Genomic DNA, 17,918 nt, shown 5'->3' with positions numbered 1-17,918 from the left:
TTTAACAGTTACTACAAATGTTGCCCTATGACAATGGTTAACAATCTCACAACACATCAACAATATCCTTACTCAACCTTGGGTTCCCTATCACCCACTTCCTTGTCCCCTTCTGCCTTCTGGCCCTTGTCACTGGACTCCTGTAGCTTATTAGTCTCATTTGGTTTTACGGGGGAGCTGTGGTTTTTTTTTATTATTATTATTAATTAATTTTTTCTTGGATTTATTTTGTTGTTGAGAATATACACACCAAAACATACACCCATTCAACAGTTTCCGCATGTACAATTCAGTGACATTGATTACATTCTTCAAGTTGTGCAACCATTCTCACTCTCCTTTTCTGAGTTGTTCCTCCCCCATTAATATAAACTCACTGTCCCCTAAGTTTCCTATCTAATCTTTCAAGTTGCTTTTGTCAAGTAGATCCCCTTTAGAAGTTCTTGAAAGAGCACAGTGCTCAAGGCAGACATTTTTTAGTTAAGCTAAACTATTGTTTGGTTTTAAGAAGACTTCAGAGGCTTTTTTTGGTTTAAGTTTAAAAGATTATCTCGAGGCAATAGTTTCAGGGGTTCATCCAGCCTCCATGGCTCCAGAACCATCTGTATTCTTTTTTTTTTTTTTTTTTATTGTACTTTAGGTGAAGGTTTACAGAACAAATAGTTCCTCATAACACAGTCAGCACATACTGTTTTATGACATTGGTTAACAACCCCACAACATGTCAACACTCTCCCTTCTCGACCTTGGAGGACCTTTTTTCTTTTTTGGTGAAAACATACATAGCCAAAGGCACACCATTTCAAAAATTTCTACATGTACAATTCAGTGACATCGATTACGTTCTTCCAGTTGTGCTGCTATTCTCACTGTCCTTTTCCAAATTATTCCATCACCATTATCTTCAACTCACTGCCCATCAAACCTTTTGAGTTGCTATTGTCAATTTGATCTCACATAATTCTTTTTTTTTTTTTGTACTTTAAATGAAGGTTTACGGAACAGAATAGTTTCTCATTAAATGATTAGTACACATATTGCCCTATGACAATGGTTAACAATTCCATGACATGTCAACACTGTCCTTTCTCAACCTTGGGTTCCCTATCACCAGCTTTCCTGTCCCCTCCTGCCTTCTGCTCCTTGTCCCTGGGCTGCTGTGCCTCGTTAGTCTCGTTTTGTTTTATGAGGCTGACCAGCTGTGTTCTTAATAACTTTGATTGACCAGCCTCTTTAAGGCTCATAAGACAGGGGATAGCTTAAGAACTCAAGCATGTGATTTTTAACAAAATTTTGTTTCATTTTTGTTATAATTGAGATCTATGGTCTTCCCATTATGAAGGGATTTTTAAAACCCTGCATTTAGCAGGTAGTTTTAGCATGTGTAATAGCATCTGTGTTGGTTAAGTTGCCTTTATTGTAGAATTCTCCAACTAAAAAGTTAATGTATTTCCTTCTAATTTTATTAAATGTTTGGGTTCAGCTACTAAGGGTACAAAGGTGAATTAAATGCTTATCCTGCCTGTAAGGGGTCTAGCAGGATGCAGGCTACATAAATAGAATTTAAGTCATGACTAGTGCCATATTACAGTATTGGCACATCGCGGGCCCTGTTGTATTATGCTTTGTCATTTCCTGTGTGTCATGAAGGGGAATCTTGAATCCGTGCTTTCTTCTTCTCAATCCCAGTTTTTGTCCCTGTGCTATTCAAAATGTATGGACCTTCCTGGTGTAGTGGTTAAGAGCTTGGCTGCTAACCCAAAGGTCAGCAGTTCGAATCTACCAGCGGCTCCTTGGAAACCCCATGGGGCAGTTCTGCTCTGTTCTATAGTCGGAACTGACTCAAAGGCAACGGGTTTGTTTTTTTTGTTGTTGTTATTCAAAATTCTGAACGATGAAGTCTTAACCAAATGTTTTTTATTAGTTATTGAAGCTGTAGTAGTTCATTAGACTTGCCAATGAAATCTATCAAGCATACCTGAGTGCATGTCACAGCTGCGGTCTTAATGGATAATCAAAGCAGAGCAAGTTACAAGTCAGCAGTTTTTGATGCTTTGGTGAAATTCTTCTAAAGTTACTGAACTTGTGTTTTAGATTGCGTCCAAGTATGATCATCAGGCGGAAGAAGATCTTCGCAACTGGATAGAAGAGGTGACAGGCATGAGCATTGGCACCAACTTTCAGCTGGGCTTAAAGGATGGCATCATCCTCTGCGAGTAAGTTGTAAGCTTGACGTGTCTCTTCTCCACAGGCATCTGTCTTCCCCTCCTTCCCGGTCCAGTGTGTCAAACCCTGATGGTCTGTAAATGTTCTTAATGTTTTCCTTTACTGATGGTAAAGGGACCAAATTTACATTCCAGTTTCTGTTTCTGAGTGACTGATAAAATGTTACTTATATTTTTCTTTTCAGACTCATAAACAAACTACAGCCAGGTTCAGTGAAGAAGGTTAACGAGTCCTCGTTAAACTGGCCTCAGGTAACAGCCAAACCAGCCACCTCCCGTTCTCGTTGGTTGCTCTTTATGCAGTAGAAACTAAATCCAGTTTATAAAATGAGACGTTTAAGGATAAATTCATGTACACGGTTATGCTCTGTTTATTTTGTTTTGTTCTTGCCAGGTTATTTTTAATGTTTCCATGATTACTTATTGAATTCTGTGATTATTAGAAGCTTAGAAATTTTCCTACATTTAGTCAGTATACTTTCAGAAAGGATTTGAAACAGCTTAAAAGAAAAATACAACCTAGACCATAAAGAATAGCAAGGAGGAAAGCAAAGAATTTAATATAGCAACTATAGAACATTATATTGAACATAGTCTTAGCTCATAATTGTGTATGACTAAGTAAAATTGGTTATTTGGTTTTCAGTGTATGTTTTGAGATACGAGAGAATGAGCATTTATTAACCACAAATTTATTCTGAAATTAAAATTAAAACACATTATTAATGTGAGTAATTATGTATTTTTTAACAAAGAAAACTAGACTGGGTGGCTCTGGCACACAGTTCTTTGAAAACATTTAAGAGAGATCTCTCTTTTAAGAGTTGACAAAACTTGACTGCTTAAAAATATTAAGAAGACCATTATGTGACCCACAATGAGATATTCTCTCTTTTTACGATTGCCTTTTCCAGAGGGAGATGGGCTTAGTATGATCTGGTTAAGAATCCTTGCCAAGTAGCTTTCTACCAGGCATCTTATGATTAACTAGTCATGAAGATGTAGAATTCTTGGATATTATAAATGTCAATATGTAGCTCCAAAAGTTATACCACTGTTTTCCTTTATAGTTGGAGAATATTGGCAACTTTATTAAAGCTATTCAGGCTTATGGCATGAAGCCACATGACATATTTGAAGCAAATGATCTCTTTGAGAATGGAAACATGACCCAGGTTCAGACTACGCTGGTGGCTCTAGCAGGCCTGGTACGTATATGTCTTTGATGGCTAGTTTTAAAGACATTCCTACCATATTAGTGATGAGTTGGGTTCTTGTTCTCCCATGGGGGCGTCAGACCAGGTGAGGAGGGGCCTGCCCGTTCCATAATTATTCACTCTGGAAAGGTTGTTGATATCAGCTACCTTATCCTAGATAACTTAATCAGAACATTAAATATGTTTTTCACCTGTAGTTTGGGCCTTACCTAATGAAGCATTTGTTTATGGGCAGTATCATTTCTTTGTTGTTCCTTTTGTAAATCTCTGTTGGCAAATTCTCCATTTAAGTGTTCCTTTTTAAGTTAGTGTGCATGTTTCTGTCTAGGCTAAAACAAAAGGGTTTCATACAACCATTGACATTGGAGTTAAGTATGCGGAAAAACAAACAAGACGTTTTGATGAAGGAAAATTAAAAGCTGGCCAAAGTGTAATTGGCTTGCAGGTAAGCAGGTGGTGTTGCTTATTCTGTTAGTTATTCAGTGCCATTAATTCTCATCATGCAAATTATTAACTCTCTAATAAGTAAGAGATACAGGTACTGTAATGTTGATTTGGGGGATGGATACATTGTGTATAAAATTTGTCCATCAAAAGCCCATTAGAAGAAAGTCCGGAGTTGCCACCGGACTTGATGATCATTTTTTTAGGAAATAGAAGTTTTTTTCCCCTAATCATTCTATTTTTTAAGAAAATGTACTTCATAAATTCCTGAATGTTATTGACCAAGTGAGACAATCTTACAAAACATCAATGCCAAAGTCATTTATTTATACTAGTAAAGCATGATGGAGAAGCCTAGCTCTGTTAGAACTTCTCAGTTTAATTTGTGGGAAATACATAGTTTGTGTGGTTTTTTTTTTTCTTGTCCCCCTGGAAGAGTGTCACAAAAACATCATTGCTAAATGCCCAGTATGCTATGGAATTTATGATCCAAACTGCTTGATGAATTGCCCATCTTTTGACTGAGTGTATGGGAGATGGATTTATTTTTATGCAGTACAAAATCATATCAGTGGTGAAAAACTGGAAACTTAAATTTCTAAACAGTAATCAGTTGGTTAAATTGTAACTCCTTAAAGGAACTAGTATGTAAAAATGATACACAAAGAGTTTGAAAAGACATATTAAGGAAAAAAGTAGGTTATAAAATACTGTGGTCAGGGTGATCCCAATTATTTTATGAATGTACGTGCATACTTTTATACTTGTGTATTTGCATGTATGTGTATCTATAGATACGCACACATGCGCATAAGGTAAAAGAGCTGGAAGGATATACACATGTTTATAGTGAATGTCTGGGTGGGATTACAATGATTTATTTTTCTCCCTTTTTTTCTTCTTGTCTGTGTTTTCTGAATCTTCTCCAATGAACAGGTTTTATTTTATCCATAAAGTTTTCCTTTAATAAATCTTGTTTTTAAGGAAGAAAGGCCAACAGTATAAATGTGTCCCCAACCAGTAGAACAGGGTATACTGGTTGGTCTTGCAGCCATATTGTTCTCAGTGGGAATGTGAAGTTAATTATTGTCCCTCTGACCTCGGGCTTTACTCTGGCTGAGTTCAGATTCTACAGTCTGCCTCGCTCTGACTCTGCCCAGTGATATGAGAGTGTGAGCAATAAAATGTAGTTCTTTTCCCATGAAAATGTTGTTGATTGTGATGAAACTTGAAGAAGCCCTGGTTAAGCTCCCAGAGAAGACAGCTGACATTTGCTTTCACATTTTATGCAAAACGTAAACCAAACCAAACCCTTGCCGTAGAGTCAATTCCAACTCAGCAACTCTGTAAGACAGAGTAGAACTGCCCCAGAGGGTTTCCAAGGCTATAAAGCTTTATGGAAGCAGACTGCCACGTCTTTCTCCCATAGAGCAGCTGGTAGGTTCAAACCTTCAACCTTTCAGTTTAACTACCACACCACCAGGGCTTCTTACGCAAAACATAGCGGAGTAGAAAGGCATAGATGGCCTAGCCCAGGATTGCTTCTTTCCCTTTAAGTGGCTGAGGCCTGTGTCCCTTCATTTAGTTATCTGTGCTACAGAGAGGAAAGAGTAAGCAGAGAAAATGATAATTCTGCCACTGTGATGGCTTTGTGTGTCCATTCATCTGATTATATGTGCAAGTTTATATATAGTTAATTAGGTTGTGAGGTTAGAGTTCTAGTGAATTTTTTGAAATTTTTCTTTTGAAAACCAAAAATTTGTTTGTAAAAGCATAAAGGAGATTTTGTATCTGGTTGACTGGCGCTTCAGCATAAGAAGGAAGTTGGCAGTTGCACGAGGTGGTGGTAGGAGGGGTATCTTTTTAGTAAAACAAATGCAGTAACATTTCTCTGTGTTGGTGACTTCTGATAATTAGTGCTAATTTTATTTTTAACTTAAAAGATGGGAACCAACAAGTGTGCCAGCCAGGCAGGTATGACAGCCTATGGGACTAGGAGGCATCTTTATGATCCCAAAATGCAAACTGACAAACCTTTTGACCAGACCACGATCAGTCTGCAGATGGGCACTAACAAAGGAGCCAGTCAGGTAAGCAATACCTTCTTGTTATACCTGTACCAAAGAATACAATAGGGCTATTTTTAATTTGCACTTAAGTTCAAAGTAGGTTTTTGGTTTTTTTTTTTTGTATTCATGTAGAGTGTATTCCTTCAGGAAAATAGATTTTGCTGAGGAAGCAAAAGAATCAAAGGACTTTGTCTATAGCAACACAAGTGTGTGTGGTTCATGGTTTTTTGTTGCAATTAGAACAAGCTGGCCTTTCTACCTACCTGGAAGAAAAAGGATGTGTTTCTTACAGTACTCTTGCTCCAGAGCCGAGTAAAAAATTGCTCATTTAAATGCTTGACTAGCTTTTTTTTTTTTAAGGATCCCTTGAGTAAGTTGATAGGTAAAAGTAGCTGGTGTTCTGCTAAATACTGTTTATCTAGTATTCTTATGAAATGTGTGGAAACAAGTAGATGGAAAATGCAACATGGTGAAAATACCAGTATCCTAAGACCACACTCAAGATGGAAATTTTTTTTTGTCATGTTAAAAATAAATCACCAGCGCTCCAAAAGGAGCTTCTGATAACCATTTGAGAGTAGACTGGTCTCATATCCAACAAAAGCCTGGATAAAGCTTCAGAAATATTTTCTTTTGTGGTGTTGTTGCCCTTTATGGAACACATCCTGCCACACATGGCATTGTGTCTTTCATAGCTGCCAGTCTTTTACCAACTGTAAATCTGGAAGTGTGTACTTGACATTCTAAGTGGAGAAACAAGGTACTAGCTACTGTACTCTGTAGGGAAGAGTAGCTGTGCTGAAATGGCTGGCTGTCTGTGTCTCAGAGCCTTTTGAGACTCAAGATCTTAAGGACTGCACAACATAATTTTTGTTGAATGTATCATAAGCTTTTGGAATTGGTAACCTGGGAAGTGTATTTGGTAATAAGAGGTATTCAAAGTCAACTTTTAATTGTGTTAGCATTATGCTTTGTTGTTATATTCTTTATGTTTAATCTTCTCAAATGCAAAGTAAGTACTGTTGTCTCAGTTTTGCATATAGAAACCTGAAACCAAAAGTAAGTTAACTTGCTTGAGGCCACACAGCAATTTTATAGCAGAACAAGGATTTGAACAAAGGTCTGACCTAACTCCAAAGTCAGTGAATATTGCTTCGTAAGGGTGATTTGGGGCCAGGCGGAACTAAATGAAAGTTATTGTATTAGTGTTCATTCATTGGGAATTTCATAAGAGATATAAAATATTCACAAGAATAAATTTTAGCTTCTGATGCAACTTTTATACTATGTTCTAATACTAGGCGGGGATGTTAGCACCAGGTACCAGAAGAGACATCTACGACCAGAAGCTAACATTACAACCAGTGGACAACTCAACAATTTCTCTACAGATGGGTACCAACAAAGTTGCTTCCCAGAAAGGAATGAGTGTGTATGGGCTTGGGCGGCAAGTATATGATCCCAAATACTGTGCTGCCCCCACAGAACCCGTCATTCACAATGGAAGCCAAGGAACAGGAACAAATGGGTCGGAAATCAGTGATAGTGATTATCAGGCAGAGTACCCAGATGAATATCATGGCGAGTACCCAGATGACTATCCCAGAGATTACCAATATGGCGACCAAGGCATTGATTATTAGATTCACACAGAGGAGCTCAGTATTTAGTCCATTGTTTTTATTCCGTGAGAACCAAGCTAGCCTTGAGTAATTTTTATCTTGTCTTCCTAAAACACTATTATGCTTATTATACCTAAAAGAAATATTGCCTTACATACATTCCTTTTTCCTTTTTCTGCCTCTTCCCTAAATAGTTGCCTTTTAGTGCTGTAACAGTTAAATCCTACAGCATAACCAGTAACTCGCATATGAAGTAAAAAGGAATACTGTGAAAGGGGAACACTCTTGTACAGCCAGTTCTTTTATTAAAGATCTGTGCAATTTTACAATCTTCTTCTTAAACATATTTTCAAACAATAGGAAACTTTTTTTATTTTTACAGTTTAGTATCTGGTTTCTACATGAAGACTAAACTCACGCTTATAGCTAAATGTGGTCTCTGCCAACTAAATCTAAGATGCCGCATTTTAGAAATTTACACATATCGATGTTTCTGCAGTATTGTTTGCTCATTTTTAAATAAAGTCATGATCAGTGTGCATTTGTGATTACATGCGTACTCATTCTCTTACCTAAGCTGACAAGATCTCAGAGTGGTGTTTCTAAAGGAGAGTACAAAATCGGCCTGCAGGCATTTAGGTCTGGGTGGTGCATTTGCTCTTCCTGTTTGTGCCAATGTATCAATGTAGAATTGCTCTGTTTCCTACACTGTATTTATTGCTGCGTTTCTCAGCATAAACTTATCCCATTGTATTTTTTATAAATAAATATTTTTTTTGAACATTCATGTGAACCACAGGCTGATTATTTTCTGGAAAACTTCCAGGTAGGTACATTCAGATTTTAAAAAAATTTAAAAAGGTACTCTTTCTCAAGTACTGTTATAAGGTAAGGTATGTAATTTTATTTGATCTTCACAACACTCCAGTCTATGCTTAAGGGGACTGAAGCTTAGAAAAATGAAGGAACTTGCCTATTGCTCATGGTAAAGGACAGCCCGGATTCAAACTGTCATCTGATCTTTGCTTATTTCACTGTGGCTCGGCTACCTTAAATTCACCTTAAATCCAATTTGGAATACGTCTGAAATCATCTTTAGGAATATTGACTTTTAAAGTCATTTTCTAGGGTGAATAAATGTAATAAGAAACCTACTGGGTCACGAATAAAACAAAAAAAAAACCCTTTGCTGTCGAGTTGATTCCAACTCATAGCGACCCTGTAGGACAGAGTAGAACTGCCCCACAGGGTTTCCAAGGAGCAGCTGGTGGATTTAAACTGATGACATTTTGGTTAGCAGCTGAATCCTTAACCACTGTGCCACCCTGTGCCACCAGGGCTCCGGGTCAGGAATAGGATGTGCTATATGATAATAAGAAATCACTTGACTGGGAAAGTGTCAGAATGTGTAAGTTACTAATTTTCCTTTTGTGACTGGACTTTTGTACTTTGCTGTTATTTGACCGACCTTCTTTATGCCCTGACTGAAGGTTACATCTTGCTGACACTTCATCCTGTACGCCCTAGGGTCAGGAATAGGATGTGCCATATGATAAAACACTAGGGTGTACAGTATGGAGTGTCACAAAAGGAAAATTAGTAACACACTTCCTGACACTTTCCCAGTCAAGTGATTTCTTATGATCGGATCGGCTCTATTAGGCCTTGAGAGTAAAATGTGCTGTCTGCCAAGGCAGATAATGAGGACATACGCATGGTTTGGTGAACCCACAAAAACGCAGTCTACTTGTCATTCAACAGTGACTAAGCTAATACCTTTTGGTGCAGTGGAGTCAGCTCTGACTCAGCAGCCTTGTGTATAACAGCAAAAAGTTGCCTGGTCCTGTGCCATTCTCATGATCAGTGGCTGTACTTCCTCCAAGACTGATTTGTTCATTCTGGCAGTCTATGGTATATTCAGTATTCTTTGTCAACACTATAATTTGAATATGTCAGTTATTTGCTCTTCTGTTTTCATTGTCTAGCTTTCTCATATGAGGCGACTGAAAATACCATGGCTTGGGTCAGGAACACCTGATTCTAGGAAACCTGCTTTGTAAATCCCTTTCCTACGGGACACTACAGAAGCTAAATTTTAATTCAGTGGTGCTATGTAAGAAAAATGTCTTGTTTTTACATTTGTTAAAGGTAGACGAGCTGGCACAGTATTTCCAATATCATCTTTGAAGAATTCATATATAGGAAATCATACTGAGAATACTTGCTCTGCAGATAAGCCAAGTTGGTCCTCCAGTTAGGTTGTTGCCTGCCATCCAGTCAGCCCCAACTCATGACAACCCCATTACCCAACGGGATCAGGCCATTGTGATCCACAGGGTTTCCAGTTAGGAGAGGTGGGTAATTCTGTCTACCCCTCCATTATTAAAAGGGGATGGCAATTATTAATATGTTAAATGTTTCTATTTGAAGCTTTAAAAAGGAAAAGCCCTGACAAGGGGGCCTGCCCCAGGCATTTGAATCTTTATCTCTGGGGATGGCATCCAAGCACAAGTATTTTAAAAAAAAATCTTCCTGCAGGCAATTCTCATATGGGGTGTGGTTGATACTACTTTTCCAGAATGTTTGCTAATGTGTAAGAGGTAGCCTCCGCGCTTTTAACAAAGTCATATCTGGTTAAACTCCTGCCTCACTTTTACACCATGCCCAGTTCAGATGGTAGTTTTGGTTAGAGTTTAAACTTTACCGTTTTTCTTGTCACTAAATCGAAGAATTGTACTTTGAACAGTTAATGGCTAAATTAGCGTGAAAGTGGAACTCTTGTATTTCCAGGATTGGATGAGTAAAGTTCTGCTCTGTTCTAGAGCAACATTTCAGATATTTCTGCTAACAACAAAAAGTTTTTTAAGGTTTATTTATTGGTTTTGAGTGGTGGGGTATTCTATTCATTGGAGCCATGAAATGAGCTTCTACATACTGTTTTTTTCTTTTTTTTTTAATTGACCCATATAAACATGGTCTTAAAGAATTTTTCTGTCCCAGTTGGTACAAAAAAGGTTGTAGACTTTCATCATTCAGTATTGTAAAGGAGTCAAACAACAATGACAAAAACAATGAAGAAAAGGGTCCATCAGGCCTCATCATTTATTCTGTACAATGGCTCTTAGAAGAAGGAGGCTTTTCCACTTACAAATATCTAATGGGCTCTCTGATGGGTGACTATCTCACAATGGGCCGGAGTTCTGTTCCTTCTTCATTCCTTAATGAGTTCCCATCTTTCTGTGCCCTTGCATCATTTAATTTGCTGCTCCTTCCTACAAAACTCTGAAAAATAAAGGAATGAGTTAGGCCAGTGTTAGGCATCCACATTGTTGGCAACCATATACTAGGAGTTCTTGGCCATATCATGTCAGGAATTGGATCCTTAAAAAAGTTTTCCCTGCTGAATAAAAAAAAAAAATTTGTTTTTTTGGATGGGGGTGGTGGAGCAGATTTCAAAGTGGATTTTTACTCTGAAAGTATAAATCAGGGAAAGCTGCTCCGGTTAGCTTCCTGCCACCATCAGAAACATTTTCTCTAATGTCCATACAAATAATACTAGTGCATGTTTTATATGGAGAAGGATGAGGATAGATTTAATTATAAAACTATAGAAGTGCTTATTAAAACTCAGTGCCTTACTGAAGATTACTTTGGATGCTCTGTTTTAAAGCAAAAGGGCTTTGACACCTAAGTTTACGCAGCAGACTAAAGAAAATTATTAAAACGTCCCTTAACCCAGACAAAGAGATAGGAGGACATCATTCAGCTGTTAAAATATTCCTGTCTACATAGGATAAGGCAAAGAAGCAACTGTGTTGCAAACGCTGTTGGAAACAGCTGCCTGCTAGTTCCAGATATAAGTGTGGGGGCTCTATTGAGGGTGTGGCTTTTTTCACACTGGTCATGGCTTGGTTAAAAAAGGGCCCAGCTGTCAGTACTAGCACAGAGGGGCAAAGTACCTCCTGAGTCTACACTGGAGTGTACTCTGCCTAAAATACAGTGGGTGTGACATGATGCTTGAGGGTGCAATAATGCTTTAGGAAAAGATCAACTGTTAAAACTTACAGACTACACAAAAGGCCAGACTAAGCCATTAGCATCAAAGGGATTTGGATTGCTACTGTGTCTGGAACATGTTCTCTGGTTGTCAGCTGCCACTGAGTCGGCACCAACTCATGGGGAGCCCATGCACAACTGAAGGAAACCCTGCTCTGTTCTTTGTTGTGCATTGGGCCATGTGATTTATAGGGTTTTCACTGGCTGGTTTTCAGAAGTAGATTGCCAGGCCTTTTTTCCTAGTCTGATTTTAGACTGGAAGCACTGCTGATACCTGTTCAGCATCACAACAACACGCGAGTCTCCACTGACAGATGTGGCCGCACGTGAGGTGCCTCGGCAGGGAACTGAACTCTGGTCTCCCACATGGGAGGTGAGAATTTTACCACAGAACCACCACTGCCCTCCGCACACGTTCTACCCAAGGTCATTTGGTGCTGCTCCTGCTGAGGAATCTATCTGATCAGGATTAATTCTGTTCCGCTTCACTTCTCTCCAGGGTAGAGGTTTCAGTACAGAGGCAGTCAGCCTCAGAGAGTTCAGCCCCAGTCTCCCTCTCAGCGCTTTCAGACCACATGGTAGTGAAAACCCACAGAGAAAATGAGGCTGGTTATGAGCCTCCTTAAGGGAGCCTGGGTGGCAAAAGCGGTTTGCGACAGTCTGCTAACTGAAAGGTTAGTGGTCTGAATCCATCCAGTGGCTCCAGGAAAGAAAAGGCCTGGAGATCTGCTTCCGTTAAGACCACAGCCAAGAAAACCCTATGGAGCAGTTCTACTCTGTAACACACGGGGTTGCCATTAGTCAGGGGTCCAACTCAATGGCAGCTGACAAACACCACCACCAGCAGCAGCCTCCTTTTCTAAAAAAAAAAAAAAAATTCTATTGTACTTTAGATGAAGGTTTACAGAGCAAACAAGTTTCTCGTTAAACAGTAAATAGACATTATTTTGTCACATTGGTTGCCAACCCCATGACACATCAACACTCTCCCTTCTCGAACTTGAGTTCCCTATTACCAGCTTTCCTGTCCCCTCCTGCCTGCTAGTCTTTGTCCCTGGACTGTTGTGCCCTGTTAGTCTCATTTTGTTTTATGGGCCTGTCTAATCTTTGGCTGAAGGGTGAACCTCAGGAGGGACTTCATTACTGAGCTATAAGGATGTCTCGGGGCCATATTCTTGAGGTTTCTCCAGTCTCTGCCAGACCAGTAAGTCTGGTCTTTTTTGTGTGTGTGTGTGTTAGAATTTTGTTCTACATTTTTCTCCTGTCTGTCTGGGACCCTCTGTTGTGATCCCTGTCAGAGCAGTCGGTAGCGGTAGCCTAGCACCATGGAGTTGTGCTGGACTCAGTCTGGTGGCAGCAGCCTCCTTTTTGTGTGAGTCTTTTCAATTCAACTCTCTTGAGATTGCCAGGAGGGACACAGTAACAGGAAGTGAAATAAATTTGCTTACCAAAAACTCTTGGTCCATAAAGTAGGGCTTTCCTGATGATCCATCATTTGTTTCCAGATCAACAACAAAACACAGGAAAAGTACATCCAGCACAGTTTCAAATACAGATAAAAAACTATGGGCTACTAAATAGGCAAAAAAAGCCACCAGCAACAGAGGGATTGTCCACACCTGGAGTGCACGGTTGTAGTTAAATGCCATCAGTCCTCCAAAAACAGTGAAACACACCACCAATACCTGCAAAAACAAGAGTTTGTTGGAAATCTTTATAAATCGGTTAGAATATTTCAGAAAAGATTTTTGTCAGTTACGAGTAATAATATCCTGTATGGGCATGTGTGTGTGCACCCTATTAGAAGAATGCTTTTCATAGAAAATTAGGTACAATAAAGTAGAAGAAAAAACGAAAAGCTATGATATCAAGTGAATACCCAGTTAATTTGGCAGAGGGGAGTCAGCAACTGATTTGGTTTTCTTTTTAGGCATACGTACTTTCATTTTATCTGTGCACAGTTTTTATGTATGTATTTATGTATTTTTATGTATGTATTTATGTAGATGTAAGAACACAAAAATTTTATTGTGTTTTTTTATGTAACACCACAATAACCATTTCCATTAAAAAATAAACATCACTTCTTTCCAACAGCACATTAGTCCACTGAGTAGATATGCTGTAGTTTAACAGGTGATAATTTTTTCCCTAAGGATTAAAGTGGAAGGGCTTTCTAACGCTGGTGTGAGGAGATAATACGATTACTCTGGGCTTTTTCTATGTGTGATTATGATATTTCCAGGAACATGATTATAGCCATAATGTATCTAATTCTTTAACAGACATAATAGAGTCCACCTGGGGTCCCCAGTGCCCCTGGATGGCCACAAAGATGGACATGGAGGTCTGAAAGCTACTTCATTAAAGAAACCAAAGAATCACTGGTTATTGCATCCTTATTAGAAGCTCATCAGCAATTACATGGTCCGCAGGGAAAATACAGGAAAATAAATTATTACCTAAAATAAAATAATCTATTATAAAAATGAGAACTCATTCCAAAAAATATTGCAAGTAGCTATTAGAAAATATCTCACCCATAATTCTATCCTAGCACAAACGATATTATCCATTTAAATACTTACGTGATTTAGGCTGTTTTGAAAGGCATAATCATTTTATGCTTCTAGAGCTACGGTCATATGAAAAATCTCTGGGGCCAGCTGAGAAATAAAATACATGTACAATGAACACACACCTGTGAAACCCAAGCGTGTTATAATTTGTTACAGCTAACTATGATAGCAATGCACAAGAGACATAGGCTAAATACCACAGAAACACAAAATCCTGAATGAGGAGCCCAGAGTCCTGCATATTTGGCATTCGATGTCACAATGGGAGACCAAGATCTTGTTCACTACTGGGCACCACTGAAGGCTCCTGGTATTCATGTCATATATGCAGGAAAGGTGGTTGATAGAAATGAGGATGTTTAGCGTGGAATAGAGAAGGCTTGGTGGGAAGGTCAGGATGTCTGTGGTCAAGAATATGAAGGGCAATCAAGTTGGAAGTGGGATCAGACAAACTCAGACGTGCAGTTAGACCCAGTGGGTGAAAATCACAAGGAGGGAGACACATTGTATGGCATATTACAAAGAACCGTCTAACTTGAATCATGGTCAAGTAAGGGTGACGGCACGGGCTGGTGCACCACTTTCAAATACATTTCAGTTAGTCTTCCCTGCCTCTGTTTTGCAGATATGAAAACCGAGGTTCGGAGTTGTTAAAGATTCCGAGTTCAGGGCTCTGCCCTTTACATCATGAGATGTTGGGCCAGGTGACCTCTAGCCCTAAGATGCTCCTCCACTCCAGGAGACTACAATTTCTTTAAAAAAACACATTTCAGATGATAGTAGAAATGTAACTTTGGCTCCATTTAGGACATGAACAAGTCTTATTTATGGACTTAATGCCCTTAATGTACAAATTTCATCAAGTTTCAATACTTATTTCCATATATTTTTATGACAAAGACCACACAACTCATCCATTTTCTGAGTTTAGTAGCATTTCTATTTTAGACATGAAAAAGTAAAAGTGGAGTCAAAATAGTAGAGGACTGATCACAGGTGATAGAGTAAGACTAGGATTCAAATCCTGGCTCAACTTATTGTAGGATATCGGACAAGTTATTAAACCTTAGTTTCTTCATCTACAAAACAGGTATATTTAATGAGATCATGTTGCAGAGCATCTACCATAGAGTAACCACTCAAGAAATATGAGTCCCCTTTCAAAGCCCTGTTAATTTTTGGTTCCCAGGTTCCTTTATTATTTTAGTGCAGGCATCTCACCTTTCCTAGAAAAATTATAAAGTCTCCAAAGCAATTAACGGATGTGAGCTGACTTGAATTCTTGGATAGGATTCTGAGTGCATCTCTTGCTGATGTGCAAAAGTCTGTCCCATTAATGGCAGTTGTAGTGTATGCATCCTGAAACAAAAGAGTTAAAAAGATGGTGGTTCTTATTACTTTAAAGACAATGACAATACAGAATATTTGCAAAGTAGAGAAAAATAGCTACTGTAAATCCACCACTCCTATCCATAACAAATCATTTCATTTTCATAGTCCCAGTCTCAGATTATATGTACGTGAATTTTCACATGGTTTCGGTGAATGGAAAAGACAAATACGTACTTCTGGTCAATACGGTGGATTGAATGTCCTACTAAAAACATACAGAAGTGATACATAAAGCATAAATTATTATTTTTCAAAATAATCTATTTTATTTTGCTTGTTCTTGAGACTATACACAGCTGAATATACACCAATTCAATAGTTTCTACATGAACAGTGGTACTGATTACATTCTTCGAGTTATGCAACCATTCTCACCTTCCTCTGCGTAATTTTTTAACGCACAGCAGTTTGAGGGCAGGAAAGGAAATCTAAGTTCCAGAAACAAAAGCAGGTCCTAGTGATTAGCCACAGCTGAACCCAAAGGTATAAAGGGCATGGAATTACTAAAAGTTCTAGGGGTTGGGAGCAGGGTGATTTAACCCTTTAGGGGTAAGACACAATGCTTCCGCCACTGCTAGGCAGAGAACTGGAACTGAGCTCCCTGCTCAAATTCACGATTCAAAATTAAACTCAACCAACCATCCCTGGAATGTGATAAAGAAATGCACCATCTGGCTCGGATCATGAGTAGATACAGAAGTACTCTGAGAAATCAGAACCCCAAGATTGTGCCAGGAAGGAAGTCACTTTACCTGATGTTATGAGAAACCACGGAGTCCCCGGGTGGTGCAGTAGTTAATGCACTCCACTGCTAACTGAAAGGCTGGAGGTTCAAGTCCATCCAGAGGTGCCTCGGAATAAAGGCCTGGCAATCTACCCTAAAATATCAGCCACTGGAAACCCCATGGAGCACAGTTCTACTCTCACACACATGGGGTCGTCCACTTGATAGCACTGGGATGGGAAAACATACCCCCAAGGCACTGAGATAATAACATAAAACCTGGTCAAGAATCAGTGAAACTACCAGGCTGTGGGTAGAGTAGAAGCAAATCTACATCTCCTAGACCAGGGAATGGTGGCGTCCCATAGAGAATAATCCTTGGTGAAGACGAAGAGCTCATGGGAAAATTTTACAAATGACTCAAGTAAATGAACTGCCCAACAAGCAGGAGAATCTGTATCCTAAGAATAATCTGAAATAAAGTATTTCAGGAAGTATGCTTAAAATGCTAAGGGGCTAATGAAGGGAATAGTGGCCATAAGATATGAACAAGATGGTATGAAAAATGAGAGGTAGAGTAGAAAACAAACCAAACAGAAATTCTCGAAATGAAAAATATACAATTTAAATGGTGCAGTTGGTGTCTTGATTATTATGTATCTGGCTTTTTCCTTCAGATTCTATAATAAACATTTTCATGTTGCTACATGTCTTTTATAAATTTAATTTTTTAACAAATACATATTCTATCAGGTGTGTGTGTGTGTGTGTGTGTGTGTGTAGCTGTGGCACATTTAGACAGTTTCAAAAATTTTGTCACTATAAACAATTATGTAATGAACATCTTAAGTTCCTGATCTTGGATAATTTCTTACGGATAAATTTCCAGAATGGGATTACTAATCAAAGAAGACAAATCTCTGTGTGTGGGTGTATTTCTGTTCACCTGAGAAGATTTCTGGAGTTACCTTTTCAAAATTCCTTCCCCTTATGTCTGACTATATGATAATTTCAAAACCACCTACTTCTTATATTTTCCTTGAAATCATGAAAAATGCCAATTGCAGTGCAGTTTACAACAAAGTATTTATAACTTTCTTGGGGAAATACACTGGAAACTAGGGCTACCTGCTTCAATTGTCGCTATTCCTCGTTTTGAAGAAAATAACCAGGCTCTTGGCTTGGATAAAGGATAAATTTTTGACATTTGGGGTGAGAGAACACGACCCATTACTTACTTGTCCTATGAGATATAAATGAATTCCTTCATACACTCATTCCAAAATATGGAAAGGGAACCTGTTTGAAATATTGCAGTAATCCAGTCCCACCTCCATGATGCAGGTCTTAATTAGTGCCAAAGGCAGTGGAAAGGAGTGAGCACATATGAGATTAAGAGAGTAGAATTAACCGGCCCAGTTTACCAAACTCCCTCTTCACAAGGGCCAACTAGAGAGGAACCTTTGGTGTTCAAAGACAAAGGCTGGGTAACCACCTCCCCTGACAGGGCACCATTCTTGCCTCAGAGGGACATTCTCAGTCAGATGTCAGATGACGTCCCTGTAGAAATGCCTTAGTGGTATTCCAAAA

General features: G+C 38.8%; 2 protein-coding genes across 5 annotated transcripts in view; one reads left to right on the top strand and one right to left on the bottom strand.

Moving 5' to 3' along the window:
• CNN3 (calponin 3) overlaps positions 1 to 8,373 on the top strand; it is a 31,665-nt gene extending 23,292 nt beyond the window's left edge. Inside the window, exons 2-7 of the mRNA XM_004378769.3 lie at positions 2,095 to 2,216; positions 2,411 to 2,477; positions 3,296 to 3,433; positions 3,771 to 3,887; positions 5,830 to 5,976; positions 7,257 to 8,373. Coding sequence (XP_004378826.1) covers positions 2,095 to 2,216; positions 2,411 to 2,477; positions 3,296 to 3,433; positions 3,771 to 3,887; positions 5,830 to 5,976; positions 7,257 to 7,598 — 933 coding nt within the window. The 3' untranslated portion in view covers positions 7,599 to 8,373. The remainder of the gene's footprint in view (positions 1 to 2,094; positions 2,217 to 2,410; positions 2,478 to 3,295; positions 3,434 to 3,770; positions 3,888 to 5,829; positions 5,977 to 7,256) is intronic.
• Positions 8,374 to 10,716: 2,343 nt separating this feature from the next.
• Positions 10,717 to 17,918, bottom strand: part of SLC44A3 (solute carrier family 44 member 3) — a 106,991-nt gene continuing 99,789 nt past the window's right edge. For all 4 annotated transcript variants that reach the window (XM_004378767.2, XM_004378764.2, XM_004378765.2 and 1 more), the window contains 3 exons: positions 15,434 to 15,571; positions 13,082 to 13,318; positions 10,717 to 10,859 (listed from right to left, as the gene is read on the bottom strand). In XM_004378767.2, the coding sequence (XP_004378824.1) occupies positions 10,755 to 10,859; positions 13,082 to 13,318; positions 15,434 to 15,571 (480 nt within the window). In that variant the 3' untranslated portion in view covers positions 10,717 to 10,754. The remainder of the gene's footprint in view (positions 10,860 to 13,081; positions 13,319 to 15,433; positions 15,572 to 17,918) is intronic.

The sequence above is a fragment of the Trichechus manatus genome, unplaced genomic scaffold, assembly GCF_000243295.1.
Source record: "Trichechus manatus latirostris isolate Lorelei unplaced genomic scaffold, TriManLat1.0 scaffold00058, whole genome shotgun sequence".
Taxonomy (NCBI): domain Eukaryota; kingdom Metazoa; phylum Chordata; class Mammalia; order Sirenia; family Trichechidae; genus Trichechus; species Trichechus manatus.
Note: the sequence above shows the minus strand (reverse complement) of the source record. Positions and strands in the feature narration are given on the sequence as shown.